A 17,500-nucleotide genomic window follows, 5' to 3' on the forward strand; every position below is an offset into this window, starting at 1 on the left:
TTTTTGATTCTTTATTATGTTTTAAAGAAAGAAACAGCCTGCATGACAGCTTAGTGTTATTAGAGTCAACATAGCAACATTTTATTGTCACCTGTTTACTCTTTTATACTACTTGTTATGTTTTTATTTATTTTTATCGTATTTTTAGAATGTGCCGTGGGGCCGTTAAAAAATGACCTGCGGGTCGCACTTTGGACATCCCTGATTTAGAGTGATGTGATAATCAAACACTCTAGAAGTCTAGAATGACAGCGTATATAAGAGAATTGACAGAGTGTGTGTACCTTCAGTGCGCAGTGCCTCGTTAAAATCCAGCCGCTGTTGCTTAGGAGGTGAAGTGTGTCTCTTTTTACTAGCTTCGTCGAAGCATGTTGCTTTTGTAGCTGTTTCAGCAGATTTTAATTGCTAGGATAGGATCTTTGACGGACACAACTTACATTTAACTAAAATGTTCTTTTCTTTGTGGTCGACAAAAGAAAAGTAGTGAGAATATCTCCATGTTAAGAAACTCGGCTTCGGGCTTCGCCAGGTCTTGTTAGTAAACACAGACACGCCCCCTCCCACACACACAAATACACACTCCTTGTCGCCTCTTCCGCAGCGCTCCAATAAAACACACTCAGATCTTCTCAGTTTCTAGCTGATACTGCCTTATTTTACGTTATTTTTTATGTAGTAACGCATCATGTAGTAACGGTAACTGAGTTACTGAATATAAAAAAATAACGTGTTAGATTACTATTTACCGCCGAAAGTAACGGCGTTACAGTTAGTCCCAACACTGTTTGCGGCCCACAAACTGAGTTTTGTTGGCCCGCATGGTATTGTCAGCAGAAAAAATGTAAGAAAAAAACCAACAACAAATCGAAATGTAATGAGAAAAAGTTAAAAATGTTTAACTATGATAATAATATACATATTTATTATATACATATTATACATAATGTTTTGTATTCAAGAAGTTGTTTTCATATTACACCAACAGAGACACTGAAAAGGTGTGCTACTGTAGTTTATTCGTCCACAGTTTTACAATAGAACTAAAACTATTCATGCTTACTAAACCGCCCCATGTGTGACGCCTGTAGGCATGTTGTCATGCATATTTTTGTACGTGCTATTGTATTGTTTATTTTTTTTATTATTTCTTCTTTGTAATCAAGTTAGCTTTGTTAGCGAATATGCTAACACATTTACAAGTGCCTGTGTTGGTATTATTACCTACCGATGGCATTCCTTTTTGGGTTTTTTCATTTTCTCAAATTCACCAAGACGTCACCGTGGAGTTATGGAGTCTGGCCGAAGAAGGAATTATCTTTGGCCCCCCGAGATGAAATTTGATTAGTATTAGAAGCGGCCCGCAGGCCACAGCCGCCTGCTGCTGTTTTGCACGCTACCAATACCCCGTCAGTGTTGCCGCTCGGAATTTTCAAAATGGGGCCATCAAGTCATAAAAATGGGGTCCCAAAGTAAATTTTCGGGGTCCCACTTTTTTGTAACCGTTTTGAAAACAAATGATAAATGTATGCCTCGTCCTGTTATGTCTCACATTCTATATTGTGTTTTGGAAAAAGTTTTGTCATAAACGTTACTTAATTCATTTAAACTAATAATACAAAAGAAAACTAATTTTTATTTACATTTAAATTTATTCATTCACTTTCTTTTTTCCTTCATGGATCTAAACTTTACCGCCGCCGGTATTTTTTTCTATATTTTTATTGTAATATTTTCAGAACGTCTTTGTTCTATTTTTGGCCAAAGTAAAACAAAGAAAACAATCTGAAGTTGTCTTTATTTTTTAGTTTTAATGCCATGATTTTTAATAGTCCGGCTCGTGTGTGCACAGATTTTCCTCCATGCGGCCCCTGAGCTAAAAATGAGTTTGACAACCCTGGTTTAGCTGAATGGGTCCATGACGATGACTTCTGTTTTGTTTGATCAGCCGTTTTACTGCCGTATTACAGGCCACCGTTTGGAAACATTTAAGGTATGTAAACAAACATTTTGCAAAATTGTTCGTACAGGTATAAATCTATGGCGGTTACTATATGTAAAAATATTTTTCTTCCAAAATTTGGTGGGCGTGGCTTAAATCTAGCCCGGAAAATACGGTAACTCTGTTCACGTCTTTTGAATAGCGTGACCCCGGCCTAAAAATAATCTATTTCTTTATGTACTCAAGCACGTTATTTTTTTACGGCAAAAGCCCGACACGCTGCTTTACCTGCGAATGCATCGAGTGCTTTCTTGATGTCGTCAGCGTTAAGGATGCTGTTCATCGCCATCTTGGCTGTTGGAAAGGAGAGAAAAGAACAGGATGTGAGAGGAGAGGGCAGGCAGGCAGAAATGAAGGTCCCTAGGGCACATGAGGAGAACGCAGCTCTTTAGCGCCGCCCTAGTGGCTCCCTGGACCTCCTTCAGAGATGTGTGAAAATGGAAAAAGATGATGACATTTTTTTGTTTGTTTGTTTTAATAGATTTTCTGTAGGGGTAGAGAAAAAACATAACACAAACCTTCCTAATTGTTAGAAATCCCACTGTTTACATGAAACATGCTTCACCGATGAGAGTATTTGGCAAGTACCGTTTTGTCCTACTAATTTCAGCCATCCTTGAACTCATCACAGTTTGTTTTACATGTACAACTTTCCCCAACACTGCCACAGAAAAACGTGTTTTATGCCACTCCTTCTTTGTCTCGTTTTGTCCACCAAACGCTTTATGCTGTGGTGAGCTTTGTTGATGTATTGATTTGCTGGAGTGCTTCTCAGACATATTTGGTCAATCCATGACTGCAAGCTAATCGATGCTAAATTGCTATGTAGGCTAGCTGTATGTACATATTGCATCATTATGCCTCGTTTGTAGGTTTATTTGAGCTCATTAAATCCAGCCGCTGTTGCTTAGGAGGTGAAGTGTGTCTCTCTTTACTAGCTTTGTCGAAGCATGTTGCACTTGTAGCTGTTTCAGCTGATTTGAATTGCTAGGATGGGATTTTTGAGCCAAGACACAGGTATATTTGAGCTCATTAAATCCAGCCGCTGTTGCTTAGGAGGTGAAGTGTCTCTCTCTTTACTAGCTTCGTCAAAGCATGTTGCTTTTGTAGCTGTTTCAGCTGATTTGAATTGTTAGGATGGGATCTTTGAGCCAAGACACAGGTATATTTGAGCTCATTAAATCCAGCCGCTGTTGCTTAGGAGGTGAAGTGTGTCTCTCTTTACTAGCTTCGTCGAAGCATGTTGCTTTTGTAGCTGTTTCAGCTGATTTGAATTGCTAGGATAGGATCTTTGAGCCAAGACACAACTTACATTTAACTAAAATGTTCTTTTCTTTGTGGTCGACAAAAGAAAAGTAGTGAGAACATCTCCATGTTAAGAAACTCGGCTTCGGGTTTCGCCATGTCTTGTTAGTAAACACAGACACGCCCCCACTCACACACACACACACACACACACAGACAGCGCGCAGCGCGCCTCTTCCGCAGCGCTCCAATAAAACACACTCAGATCTTCTCAGTTTCTAGCCGATACTACATAAAAAATAACGTAAAAAATAACGCAGTAACGCATCATGTAGTAACGGTAACTGAGTTACTGAATATGAAAAATTACGCGTTAGATTACTAGTTACCACCGAAAGTAACGGCGTTACAGTAACATGTTACTTTGTAACGTCCAGGGATGTCCAAAGTGCGGCCCGGGGGCCATTTGCGGCCCGCATGTCATTTTTTAAAGGCCCCACGGCCCATTTTAAAATACGATTAAAAAAATTAAAAACATAAAAAGGGGTATGAAAGACCAAAGAGGTGAAATGTAACAAGAAAATGTTGCAATGTTTACTCTAATAACACAAAGCTGCCATGCAGGCTGTTTCTTTCTTTAAAAAATAATAATGAATGAAAATCAATGTTATTATGAATTATTGACCTATTCAAGGCTCCAATTGCGTCACATTAAATATTGCACTTTAAAATATTTTTTTGGGAAAATGTTGCATATTTTGTGTTTGCCATATAAAAAAATTGAGCTGTCTTTTTTTTTTTTTTTTTAAAGAAGGGCCTAAAACGAACAAACAAAAAACATAAACAAAAATACAACTTATAATTGACGGATAGATCTGAAGTTGATCTCGAGATTATTGTGTTAAAAGTAAACAGTAAAAAAAAATGTAGAATTTATTTTTTAACACTTTAATGAGTAGGACCCTTTTGGTTCCCCAATCATTTTTGTGTGATTTTTTTTTTTTTTTTTTTAAATAATGTCCTGCCCAGCTTCTCGGGCAAATCATATAGCAGATGTAGATGTGAAGTGAAGTGAAGTGAATTACATTTATATAGCGCTTTTTCTCAAGTGACTCAAAGCGCTTTACATAGTGAAACCCAATATCTAAGTTACATTCAAACCAGTGTGGGTGGCACTGGGAGCAGGTGAGTAAAGTGTCTTGCCCAAGGACACAACGGCAGTGACTAGGATGGCGGAAGCGGGGATCGAACCTGCAACCCTCAAGTTGCTGGCACGGCCGCTCTACCAACCGAGCTATACCGCCCCTAGATGCCCATATCGGCTGTTCAGATTTACTTTACAAAAGAGAAGTGTAGGATACTTCTCTTGTTGCCTTACTTGTATTTTGACTTTATTAAATGTATTTATATTATCATTTGGTGCAGCCGGGCCGGAGCAGGAGGGGATAGAAAGAGAGAAAAAGGAAGACAGAGGGGGGAATTGTGGGGACAAGAGGGGATTGGACAGAGAGAGTGTGATTTGTTTTTAAGTGTCATCGCTCAAAAAATAATAATGAATTAAAATCAATGGTGTTATGAGTTATTGACCTTTTTAAGGCTCCAATTATTATATAATCTCAAATATTCCACTTAAAAATGTTATTGGGTGAAAATTAGGGATGTCCGATAATGGCTTTTTGCCGATATCCGATATGCAGATATTGTCCAACTCTTTAATTACCGATACCGATATCAACCGATATATACAGTCGTGGAATTAACACATTATTATGCCTAATTTGGACAACCAGGTATGGTGAAGATAAGGTACTTTTTTAAAAAATTAATCAAATAAAATAAGATAAATAAATTAAAAACATTTTCTTGAATAAAAAAGAAAGTAAAACAATATAAAAACAGTTACATAGAAACTACTAATTAATGAAAATTTGTAAAATTAACTGTTAAAGGTTAGTACTATTAGTGGACCAGCAGCACGCACAATCATGTGTGCTTACGGACTGTATCCCTTGCAGACTGTATTGATATATATTGATATATAATGTAGGAACCAGAATATTAATAACAGAAAGAAACAACCCTTTTGTGTGAATGAGTGTAAATGGGGGAGGGAGGTTTTTTGGGTTGGTGCACTAGTTGTAAGTGTATCTTGTGTTTTTTATGTGGATTTAATAAAAAAAATAAATAAAATAAAATAAAAACCGATACGGATAATAAAAAAAACGATACCGATAATTTCCGATATTACATTTTAACGTATTTATCGGCCGATAATATCGGCAGACCGATATTATCGGACATCTCTAGTGAAAATATTGCATATTTTGTGTTTTTTCCATAAAAAAACAGGGTTTTCTTTGACAAAAAGCACATACGACTTAAATCTTTAAAAACGTTATATTGACAGATAGACCTAATGTTGATCTATGGATTTAAAACTTGAATAATAATAAAAATAATAATACAGAATAATGACACATTTTTTTTAATTTTTTTTTTAACAAAACCCTTTGAGGTCCCTGGGATCAAGCCTGAGTGGATGCCTAAATGTATATTTTTTATACATATATTGTATTGGTTTTTAAAATAAAAAAATATCAAAATGGCCCCCGCTTGCTTTGATTTTTCAGTGTGCAGCCCTCAGTGGAAAAAGTTTGGACACCCCTGCTTTAGTCCCAACAATGGAGGTGAGTGACCCAATGGCTTATGCCTGGTTCACACCAACGGCGTTTGCCGCGCTTTAAAGCGGCGAGCAAAGCGCCGTCATTTTTGTCAATTTTTCCACGAATATCCCGATCTCCGAAGTAATGTTATGCTTTGATACGCTCTGATACAAATTAGTTGCCGCTTTGGGGGGACGAATTACCGTTCCTCACGATTTGATGCCGCTTTGATACGCTTTAAATCACGCTTTGATACGTTTTATTACGCTTTATTGAACTTTATTATGCTTTGATGCGATCCTGACGCTTTAAATCAGGCTCTGACACGATTATCAAGCTCTGTTGTGCATTGGAATTAACGTGTCATGAACGTTATGAACATTAATTTGTAATAATGACTTTGAAATGTGATATTGTTATGTAATTATGTGCAATTTGGAAGATGCTGTGATTATTATTTTGTGAATTTGATGAATAAATTGCGTGTGCACACATAATATAATAAAAAAGAGAAATATGATAAACAAATAAGTTAAAAAAAAGTGAAAAACTCAGTATACTAAGTTTTCCCCACATTTTTTTAGATTTATCTATTTATTTGATTTCTCTTTTTGTTTTATTATATACAGGATAAAACACATAATATAATAAAAAAGAGAAATATGATAAACAAATAAGTAAAAAAAATGTGAAAAACTCAGTATACTGTTTTCCACACATTTTTTATATTCATTTATTTGTTCAATTTCTCATTTTTTTCTGTTATATTATGTTTATTATTTATTATCTATTATGTTTTATATTCATTTATTTTTTCAATTTCTCTTTTTTTTCTCGTTATATTATGTTTATTATTTATTATTTATTATGTTTTATATTCATTTATTTTTTTAATTTCTCTTTTTTTCCGTTATATTATGTTTATTATTTATTATTTATTATGTTTTATATTCATTTGTTTTTTAAATTTCTCTTTTTTTTTCATTATATTATGTTTATTATTTATTGTGTTTTATATTCATTTGTTTTTTCAATTTCTCTTTTTTTTCGTTATATTATGTTTATTATTTATTATTTATTATGTTTTATATTCATTTGTTTTTTAAATTTCTCTTTTTTTTTCATTATATTATGTTTATTATTTATTGTGTTTTATATTCATTTGTTTTTTCAATTTCTCTTTTTTTTCGTTATATTATGTTTATTATTTATTATTTATTATGTTTTATATTCATTTGTTTTTTCAATTCATCTTTTTTTTCCGTTATATTATGTTTATTTTTTCAATTTCTCTTCTTTTTTCGTTATATTATGTTTATTATTTATTATTTATTATGTTTTATATTCATTTATTTTTTTCAATTTCTCTTCTTTTTTCGTGATATTATGTTTATTATTTATTATTTATTATGTTTTATATTCATTTGTTTTTTCAATTCATCTTTTTTTTCCGTTATATTATGTTTATTTTTTCAATTTCTCTTCTTTTTTCGTTATATTATGTTTATTATTTATTATTTATTATGTTTTATATTCATTTATTTTTTCAATTTCTCTTTTTTTCCCCGTTATATTATGTTTATTATTTATTATTTATTATGTTTTATATTCATTTGTATTTTCAATTTCTCTTTTTTTTCCGTTATATTATGTTTATTATTTATTGTGTTTTATATTCATTTGTTTTTTCAATTCCTCTTTTTTTTCCGTTATATTATGTTTATTATTTATTATGTTTTATATTCATTTATTTTTTCAATTTCTCTTTTTTTTTCATTATATTATGTTTATTATTTATTATGTTTTATATTCATTTATTTTTTCAATTCCTCTTCTTTTTTCGTTATATTATGTTTATTATTTATTATTTATTATGTTTTATATTCATTTATTTTTTCAATTCCTCCTTTTTTTTGTTACATTATGTTTTTTTATTTATTATTTATTATGTTTTTATATCTTCATTTCTTTTATTTTTTTGTCATCTTAATAAATATCTATCTCTCATTTCTTATGCTAGTTGACAATAAAAGGCATTTTTTTTATTTTTTATATTCAATGTCACTAGTCAATATCACAGTCACTTCCTATTTGTAGTTGTAGACTGGGGTCCGCGCTTTGAACCAAGATCTGTTAAGCTTACCTACGCTTTGTCAGGCTTTGTTACGCTCTCGGCGCTTCATTCCATCCTTGACAGAGCGCCGAATTTCTTTAAACCGTTTAAAAAATTTTGGCGAACTTGCCGCATGTCCCGCTTCACTACAAGCTTTCCCACCATCCATTAGGACCCTCACGCTTTAATCAGGCTTTGTTACGCTTTAATGGCAGCCAAGGCGAAACATGTAAGATTGTATTTGCTACTGATGAAAGCAGAGCGCAGGGCTCCAAAAGACCGTCTGAGTCTTCAGCTGTCTTCACTTTGTCAGTCCTCAATGTCCCTTTTGGTTGCAGCAGTGGAAAGGTGAAGACTGTGACACAACCTGACGGGCCCTTATGAAGTTACCGGCCCTTCTTTCACTTTGACTGATGCCTTCTTCTCCTTAATAGGCTTGAGCACAAAGCCGCCATGGAGGCAGGTTGCAGACACAAAACGTCGTCGCTCGCCAGTAGTGCTGTCAGCCGCCGTGCTGCTCTGCTCCCATTTTTGGACACAATCGATACCAAGTGCGGTGGAACGAGCGTACAAAAGCAGCCTTACTGGTTGCTACGTTGCTCTGTATGTTTTATTATTGGGCTCGGAAGATTCCAATTAAAATGGAACGATCCTTATTGCATGGCAAATACAAATAATCGGTAACACTTTAGTATGGGGAACATATTCACCATTAATTACTTGCTTATTAACATGCAAATTAGTAACATATTGGCTCTTAAAGGCCTACTGAAAGCCACTACTAGCGACCACGCAGTCTGATAGTTTATATATCAATGATGAAATCTTAACATTGCAACACATGCCGATACGGCCGGGTTAACTTAGAAAGTGCAATTTTAAATTTCCCGCTAAACTTCCGGTTGAAAACGTCTATGTATGATGACGTATGCGCATGACGTCAAGAGTTAAAAGGAAGTATTCGGACACCATTGAATCCAATACAAAAAGGCTCTGTTTTCATCTCAAAATTCCACAGTATTCTGGACATCTGTGTGGGTGAATATTTTGCAATTTGCTTAATGAACAATGAAGACTGCAAAGAAGAAAGTTGTGGGTGGGATCGGTGTATTAGCGGCGGACTACAGCAACACAACCAGGAGGACTTTGACTTGGATAGCAGACGCGCTAGCTGACGCTAGCCGACGCTAGCTGCCGCTAGCCGACGCTAGCTGCCGCTAGCCGCCGCTAGCCGCCGACCGCACGGATGATCGGGTGAAGTCTTTCGTCCTTCCGTCGATCGCTGGAACGCAGGTGAGCACGGGTGTTGATGAGCAGATGAGGGCTGGCTGGCGTAGGTGGAGCACTAATGTTTGTATCATAGCTCTGTGAGGTCCCGTTGCTAAGTTAGCTTCAATGGCGTCGTTAGCAACAGCATTTTTAAGCTTCACCAAGCTGGAAAGCATTAACATGTCCATGGTTTAATAGTATTGTTGATCTTCTGTCTATCCTTCCAGTCAGGGGTTTATTTCTTTTGTTTCTATCTGCATTTGAGACCGATGCTATCACGTTAGCTCCGTAGCTAAAGTGTTTCGCCGATGTATTGTCGTGGAGATAAAAGTCACTGTGAATGTCCTATTCGCGTTCTCAACTCTCATTTTCAAGAGGATATAGTATCCGAGGTGGTTTAAAATACAAATCCGTGATCCACAATAGAAAAAGGAGAAAGTGTGGAATCCAATGAACCAGCTTGTACCTAAAAGATACGTCCTGCCCTGCACTCTAGTCCTTCACTCTCACGTTCCTCATCCACAAATCTTTTATCCTCGCTCAAATTAATGGGGTAATCGTCGCTTTCTCGGTCCGAATCGCTCTCGCTGCTGGTGTAAACAATGTGCAGATGTGAGGAGCCTTTCAACCTGTGACGTCACGCTACTTCCGGTACAGGCAAGGCTTTTTTTTATCAGCGACCAAAAGTTGCGAACTTTATCATCGATGTTCTCTACTAAATCCTTCCAGCAAAAATATGGCAATATCGCAAAATGATCAAGTATGACACATAGAATGGATCTGCTATCCCCGTTTAAATAAAAAAAAATCATTTCAGTAGGCCTTTAATTAGTTATTAAGTACTTATTAATGCCTTATTCTACATGGCCTTATTATACAACAACCCTAACCAAATAACTCTAAATTAAGTCTTTGTTACTTACAACAGTGTTTTTCAACCTTTTTTGAGCCAAGGCACATTTTTAGCGTTGAAAAAATCTAGAGGCACACCACCAGCAGACATCCTTAAAAAAACAAAACTCAGTTGACAGTAAAAAGTCGTTGTCGCGATTTTTGGATATGACTTTAAAGCATAACCAAGCATGCATCACTATAGCTCTTGTCTCAAAGTAGGTGTACGGTCACCACCTGTCACATCACACCCTGACTTACTTGGAGTTTTTTTTGCTGTTTTCCTGTGTGTAGTGTTTTAGTTCTTGTTTGGCGCTCCTATTTTGGTGGCTTTTTCTCTTTTTTTGGTATTTTCCTGTAGCAGTTTCATGTCTTCCCCTTGAGCGTAATTTCCCGCATCTACTTTAGTTTTAGCAATCGAGAATTTTTCGGTTGTTTTAATCCTTCTTTGCGGGGACATTGTTGATTGTCATGTCATGTTCGGATGTACTTTGTGGACGCCGTCTTTTGCTTCACAGTAAGTCTTTGCTGTCGTCCAGCATTCTGTTTTTGTTTACTTTGCAGCCAGTTCAGTTTTAGTTTCATTCTGCATAGCCTTCCCTAACTTTCAATGCCTTTTCTTAGGGGCACTCACCTTTTTGTTTATTTTTGGTTTAAGCATTAGACACTTTTTTTACCTGCACCCTGCCTCCCGCTGTTTCCGACATCTACAAAGCAATTAGCTACCGGCTGCCACCTACTGATATGGAAGAGTATTACACGGTTACTCTGCCGAACTCTAGACAACACCGACACTCTACAACAACACATCATTTGCAGACTATAATTACTGGTTTGCAAAAAATATTTTTAACCCAAATAGGTGAAATTAGACAATCTCCCACGGCACACCAGACTGTATCGCACAGTGGTTGAAAAACACTGACTTACAATATGATCCCCTAGTGTCCAAATAACTCTTAATTAAGTCTTTGTTACTTAGAATATGTTCCCCATACTAAAGTGTTACCAAATAATCTATAGACGTCCATTAGAATCTAATCATGCTCTTAGACGTGAGCACATCACCCCTATATTAGCGTCCCTTCACTGGCTCCCTGTGCGTTACCGAATCAATTTTAAACTCCTTTGTTTTTAAATGTCTAAACAACCTCGCGCCAACATATCTCTCCGACCTCCTTCAGCCTTACTGCCCCACCCGATCGCTAAGATCAGCCGATCAGCTGCTACTGACGGTCCCGGACACAAGGCTGAAGCTTAGAGGTGACAGAGCTTTCGCCGCTGCTGCTCCCAAGCTCTGGAACGACCTACCTCTGAGTGTTGGACAAGCCTCCTTTCTTCCTGTTTTTAAATCTCTCTTAAAAACATACTTTTATTTATTTATTTAACACTGAGTGATATCCATCCTGCAATGGCGCCCCATAATACACCCGCTGTGAACCTGTTTTTATATTTTATTTATTTATTTTTTATCGTGTTCTGTCTGTGTTGTGTTGTGTTTGCTCGGTTCTCGTATTATCTTTTAACCTGCCCTTTGTACAGCACTTTGGCTACCCCTGTGGTAAATTTTAAATGTGCTTTATAAATATAGTTGATTTGATTTGATTTATTATCAATCAAAACGTTATTGATGTAGAACGATCCATACACAGGCAAATTGCAACACAAAGTGCTCGACATTTTACATGGCATTCCACACCGCAGATTAAAGAATTACAAAAAAAAAAGAATCCTTCAAAAATTGTGTAAGAAAATATTTTAAAATATATATATATACAGTACAGGCCAACATTTTGGACACACTTTCTCATTCAATGCAATGTTTTCTTTATTTTCATGACTATTTACATTGTAGATTGTCACATCAAAACTATGAATGAACACATGGAGTTATATACTTAACAAAAAAAGGTGAAATAACTAAAAACATGTTTTATATTCTAGTTTCTTCAAAATAGCCACCCTTTGCTCTGATTACTGTTTTGCACACTCTTGGCATTCTCTCCATGAGCTTCAAGAGGTAGTCACCTGAAATGGTTTTCAATTCACAGGTGTCATCGTTTTGATGCCTTCAGTGACAATCTGCAATGTAAATAGACTTAGACTTTAGACTTAGACTTGGACTTCCTTTTATTGTCATTTAAATTTGAACTTTACAGTACAGATAAGAACGACATTTCGTTGCATTAGCTCGTGGTAGTGCAGGATAAAAAGAGCAATAAGGTGCAGATATGAATAAATAGATTACTGTACAGATAAATATATTGCACTTTTGCATGTGCATCCACATTTATGGATGTATGTTATATTGTCTTTATATTATATAGTCTTGAAAATAAAGAAAACACATTGAAATGAGAAGGTGTGTCCAAACTTTTGGCCTGTACTGTATATAAAAATAAAACATTTAAAAAAATACAAATACCAATAATAAAAAATGTGTCATGATCTGTGGTCTGGATCCTGTTTTTTGTTATTTTCTGTTTGTTTTAGACTCCATAGTTCCTGTTTTTGTGCACCCTTGTTTGTTTTAGTTTCCATGACGACTTATTAGTTTCACCTGCCTGATGTGTTCGGGACACACACCTGCTCTAATCAAGAGATTATTATTTAAGCCTGTCGGCCCGGCGACATTGTTCTTTCCATGCCATAGTTCATGCTTATATTCATGCGATTGTTTCATGCTCTTTTCTTGCGTCATGCCATGCCAAGTAAGTTTTGTTTATTCATGCCACAGATAGCAAGTTTTTGTTTTGCCCTGTCCATAGTATACGCTAAGTCAGGGGTCACCAACGTGGTGCCCGCGGGCACCAGGTAGCCCGTAAGGACCAGATGAGTAGCCCGCTGGCCTGTTCTAAAAAGAGCTCAAATAGCAGCACTTACCAGTGAGCTGCCTCTATTTTTTAAATTGTATTTATTTACTAACAAGCTGGTCTCGCTTTGCCCGACATTTTTAATTCTAAGAGAGACAAAACTCAAATAGAATTTGAAAATCCAAGAAAATATTTTAAAGACTTGGTCTTCTTTTGTTTAAATGAATTTATTAATTGTATTACTTTGCTTCTTATAACTTTCAGAAAGACAATTTTAGAGAAAAAATACAACCTTAAAAATGATTTTAGGATTTTTAAACACATATACCTTTTTACCTGTTATATTCCTTCCTCTTCTTTCCTGACAATTTAAATCAATGTTCAAGTAATTTTTTTTTTTTATTGTAAATAATAATAAATACATTTTAATTTATTTTTTCATTTTAGCTTCTGTTTTTTCGACAAATAATATTTGTGAAATATTTCTTCAAACTTATTATGATTAAAATAAAATAAAAATATTCTGGCAAATCCAGAAAATCTGTAGAATCAAATTTAAATCTTATTTCAAAGTCTTTTGAATTTCTTTTACAATTTTTGCTCTGGAAAATCTAGAAGAAATAATGATTTGTCTTTGTTAGAAATATAGCTTGGTCCAATTTGTTATATATTCTAGTGTAGATTGGATTTTAACCAATTTAAAACATGTCATCAAAATTCTAACATTAATCTTAATCAGGAAAAATTACTAATGATGTTCCATAAATTCTTTTTTTAATTTTTTCAAAAAGATTCGAATTAGCTAGTTTTTCTCTTCTTTTTTTCGGTTTAATTTTGAATTTTAAAGTGTCGAAATTGAAGATAAACGATGTTTCTATATGTAATTGTCATTTTTTTCGTGTTTTCTCTTCTTTTAAACCGTTCAATTAAGTGTAAATATCATTAATTATTAATAACAACATAGAGTTAAAGGTAAATTGAGCAAATTGGCTATTTCTGGAAATTTATTTAAGTGTGTATCAAACTGGTAGCCCTTCGCATTAATCAGTACCCAAGAAGTAGCTCTTGCTTTCAAAAAGGTTGGTGACCCCTGCGCTAAGTGTTAGTTCATGTTTCATGTCCTAAGTTTTTTGCCTTAGCTTTCGCGTGCGTTAGGCACGCTCGCCTTCGGGTTGTTTTCTGTTTTTTTTTTGTACCCTTTTGAGTTTTGGTAAATTAAATATGTTCCTACCTGCTACCGTTGTCCGGAAAAGTCAGTTTGCGTCCCGGGAGAACAATCCTCGCAGTAAGATGCGAAAACCCCCACGCCATGACAAAATGTACTTAATAGTTAATAAAACTAGGAGCCTCAGAAGAGTTTGAAATGTTTAGAAATAGCCTGATTAAAATGGTGTTCCTTTAACCTTTTTTTTTTAAGGGCCTACTGAAACCCACTACTACCGACCACGCAGTCTGATGACGTAGGTGGAGAGCTAATGTTTTTAGCATAGCTCTGTTGAGGTCCCGTAGCTAAGTTAGCTTCAATGGCGTCGTTAGCAACAGCATTTCTAGGCTTCGCCAGGCGGTACAGTATTAACCGTGTGGATACAGGTCCAGTGTTTGGTAGTATTGTTGATCTTCTGTCTATCCTTCGTCAGGGGCTTATTTCTTTTGTTTCTATCTGCATTTAAGCACGGTGCTATCACGTTAGCTCCGTAGCTAAAGTGCTTCGCCGATGTATTGTCGTGGAGATAAAAGTCACTGTGAATGTCCTATTCGCGTTCTCGACTCTCATTTTCAAGAGGATATAGTATCCGAGGTGGTTTGAAATACAAATCCGTGATCCACAATAGAAAAAGGAGAGTGTGTGGAATCCAATGAGCCAGTTTGTACCTAAGTTACGGTCAGAGCGAAAAAAGATACGTCCTGCACTGCACTCTAGTCCTTCACTCTCACGTTCCTCATCCACAAATCTTTCATCCTGGCCCAAATTAATGGGGTAATCGTCGCTTTCTCGGTCCGAATCTCTCTCGCTGCTGGTGTAAACAATGTGCAGATTTATTTTGTTTCTATCTGCATTTGAGACCGATGCTATCACGTTAGCTCCGTAGCTAAAGTGCTTCGCCGATGTATTGTCGTGGAGATAAAAGTCACTGTGAATGTCCATTTCGCGTTCTCGACTCTCATTTTCAAGAGGATATAGTATCCGAGGTGGTTTAAAATACAAATCCGTGATCCACAATAGAAAAAGGAGAAAGTGTGGAATCCAATGAGCCAGCTTGTACCTAAGTTACGGTCAGAGCGAAAAAAGATACGTCCTGCACTGCACTCTAGTCCTTCACTCTCACGTTCCTCATCCACAAATCTTTCATCCTCGCTCAAATTAATGGGGTAATCGTCGCTTTCTCGGTCCGAATCGCTCTCGCTGCTGGTGTAAACAATGTGCACATGTGAGGAGCCTTTCAACCTGTGACGTCACGCTACTTCCGGTACAGGCAAGGCTTTTTTTGATCAGCGACCAAAAGTTGCGAACTTTATCGTCGATGTTCTCTACTAAATCCTTTCAGCAAAAATATGGCAATATCGCGAAATGATCAAGTATGACACATTGAATGGATCTGCTATCCCCGTTTAAATAAGAACATTTCATTTCAGTAGGCCTTTAAGTTTCTTTCTGTACTATCAATATGTCATATTTACAAGACACCTTATTCGAGTGTTCCTCAAACATTGCGTCACGATTTTCATTTCATTTTGTGTCTGCACTCCAGTATTCATGTTAGAACGGTTCAAATATGCCGTTCATATAAATAACTAATAACATTTAAAACATATTTACAAAAAATACTTTCCCAAATTCTCCAAATGATTATGAAAAGTACAATTTGTTATCTATAACTAATTTTCCTATTTGGTAAATAACAGCCTCACTCCGATATCCTCCTATTAGTGCTTTGGGTGAATAAACACCCTGCCTGTGATTACGGCATGAATGGTAGTTAATGGTAACATTAACCCAGACAAGATCTTCCAATCACTCGGGTAACAAAGGTGACCTCCATTTTAAAGTGTGTCGACATTAGGTGGTTGTAGTGTTATCTACTTCAATGACATAGCCCTACACTGGCGGATCGATAGTGAACAGTACTTAGTTTGTGTGGCCACACAGCCAAGCGTTTATTATTACCTTTTGTGACCTTTTAGCACAAAGGTGCCCGTTGGGAAAAGAAACAATTCACTGTGAAATAGGGGAGGATAAGATTGATTTTTGTGAGGCACCCAAAGTCAGCCGTGGTCTCTGCGGAGTTGTTGCTATTTGTTGGTCGGAAGGATTGCAGAAAGGTCTGAATGGTCCATGGTATCTGTGCCACTCCCAACATAGCTCGTGGTTCGTACATTAGCTGAAAGGCTCGAAATTAAGCTTTATTATTGAACGAAAAAGAGACATTTCCACCAATGAGAAGAACTCGGACCACCTCGGGTACAGTTTGTGCTTAGTAGGACCCGACATAGTGGACAATGGGGAGATTTAGGGCTGGGCGATATATGGAATATACTCGATATATCGCGAGTTTGTCTCTGTGCGATATAGAAAATGACTATATCGTGGTATTCGAGTATACGTTCTCACGCAGTTGCTTTTAGCTGCGGGTGTGGAGGACCTCTTCCTCCGGGTTCCTTGGACCACCAATGACGGACATGACAGCTGCGTTCATCTTGGCGAACAATAATTTATTTTTCAATAAATGTTCGTTAGGACCTTTTCCAGTCATTCTCTGCCCGTCTCCTTCTCGCTCGAGCACATAAATGGTCACCAACCGCCATCACCAACAACAACTCTCCCCTCTCCTTCCCTACCGCTGCCTTTAACAGAGCGACAGGTGATCAGACAAACACTCACAGCTGTGTCATCTACGCACCTGCCGCTGATCTCGAAGCCGGTCCTGACACACCCCGCTTCGCCACAGGCCCGCAGGCCACGCCCCCCCCCCCCACAGAGGGCATTACACTACAGACTCTTCTCACTCTTTCTTGTCTCCCCTTCTCACAGAGACATAAAACAAGCGCACCTTCTTACATACGTCACGCGTGCGACGTCATACGCTCTCGCCGAGCAGAGAGGTAGCGGCATGGGTAACGTTAGCTGTGATGCTAGCGGAGTGGTAATACGAGAGAAAGAAGGTGCGAATCTGGTAACAAATGAAGGAAGAATTAATTCCCAAGAAAAAACAGCAGGGGGTCCATCGTCTGGCGGTGGTTTGGCTTCAAGCGGGAAGATGTCGAACAGACAACCGTAATATGTCAAGTATGCGGCAAAAGCGTAGCTACAAAAAGTAGCAGCACTGCTAATGTGTAGCATCATTTGAAAAGTCACCCGCTAGAGAGTGAAGAGTGCTTGAAACTCCGCATGTCAACATCTCCGGCCGGTGCCACACCCACAAATTGCCGAAGCAACCATTTCCACATCAACACTGTATGAAAAAAATATATAATTCATGCAGGGGATGGGCAATTCCCAATGTTCCCT

General features: G+C 36.8%; 1 protein-coding gene across 1 annotated transcript in view; it reads right to left on the reverse strand.

Annotated features, from left to right (window-relative positions):
* pvalb6 (parvalbumin 6) overlaps positions 1-17,500 on the reverse strand; it is a 135,269-nt gene that overhangs the window by 3,599 nt on the left and 114,170 nt on the right. The window contains exon 2 of the mRNA XM_062036970.1: positions 2,228-2,293. Within this exon, the coding sequence (XP_061892954.1) occupies positions 2,228-2,288 (61 nt within the window). The 5' untranslated portion in view covers positions 2,289-2,293. The remainder of the gene's footprint in view (positions 1-2,227; positions 2,294-17,500) is intronic.

Source organism: Entelurus aequoreus, linkage group LG25 (assembly GCF_033978785.1).
Source record: "Entelurus aequoreus isolate RoL-2023_Sb linkage group LG25, RoL_Eaeq_v1.1, whole genome shotgun sequence".
Classification (NCBI taxonomy): Eukaryota; Metazoa; Chordata; class Actinopteri; order Syngnathiformes; family Syngnathidae; genus Entelurus; species Entelurus aequoreus.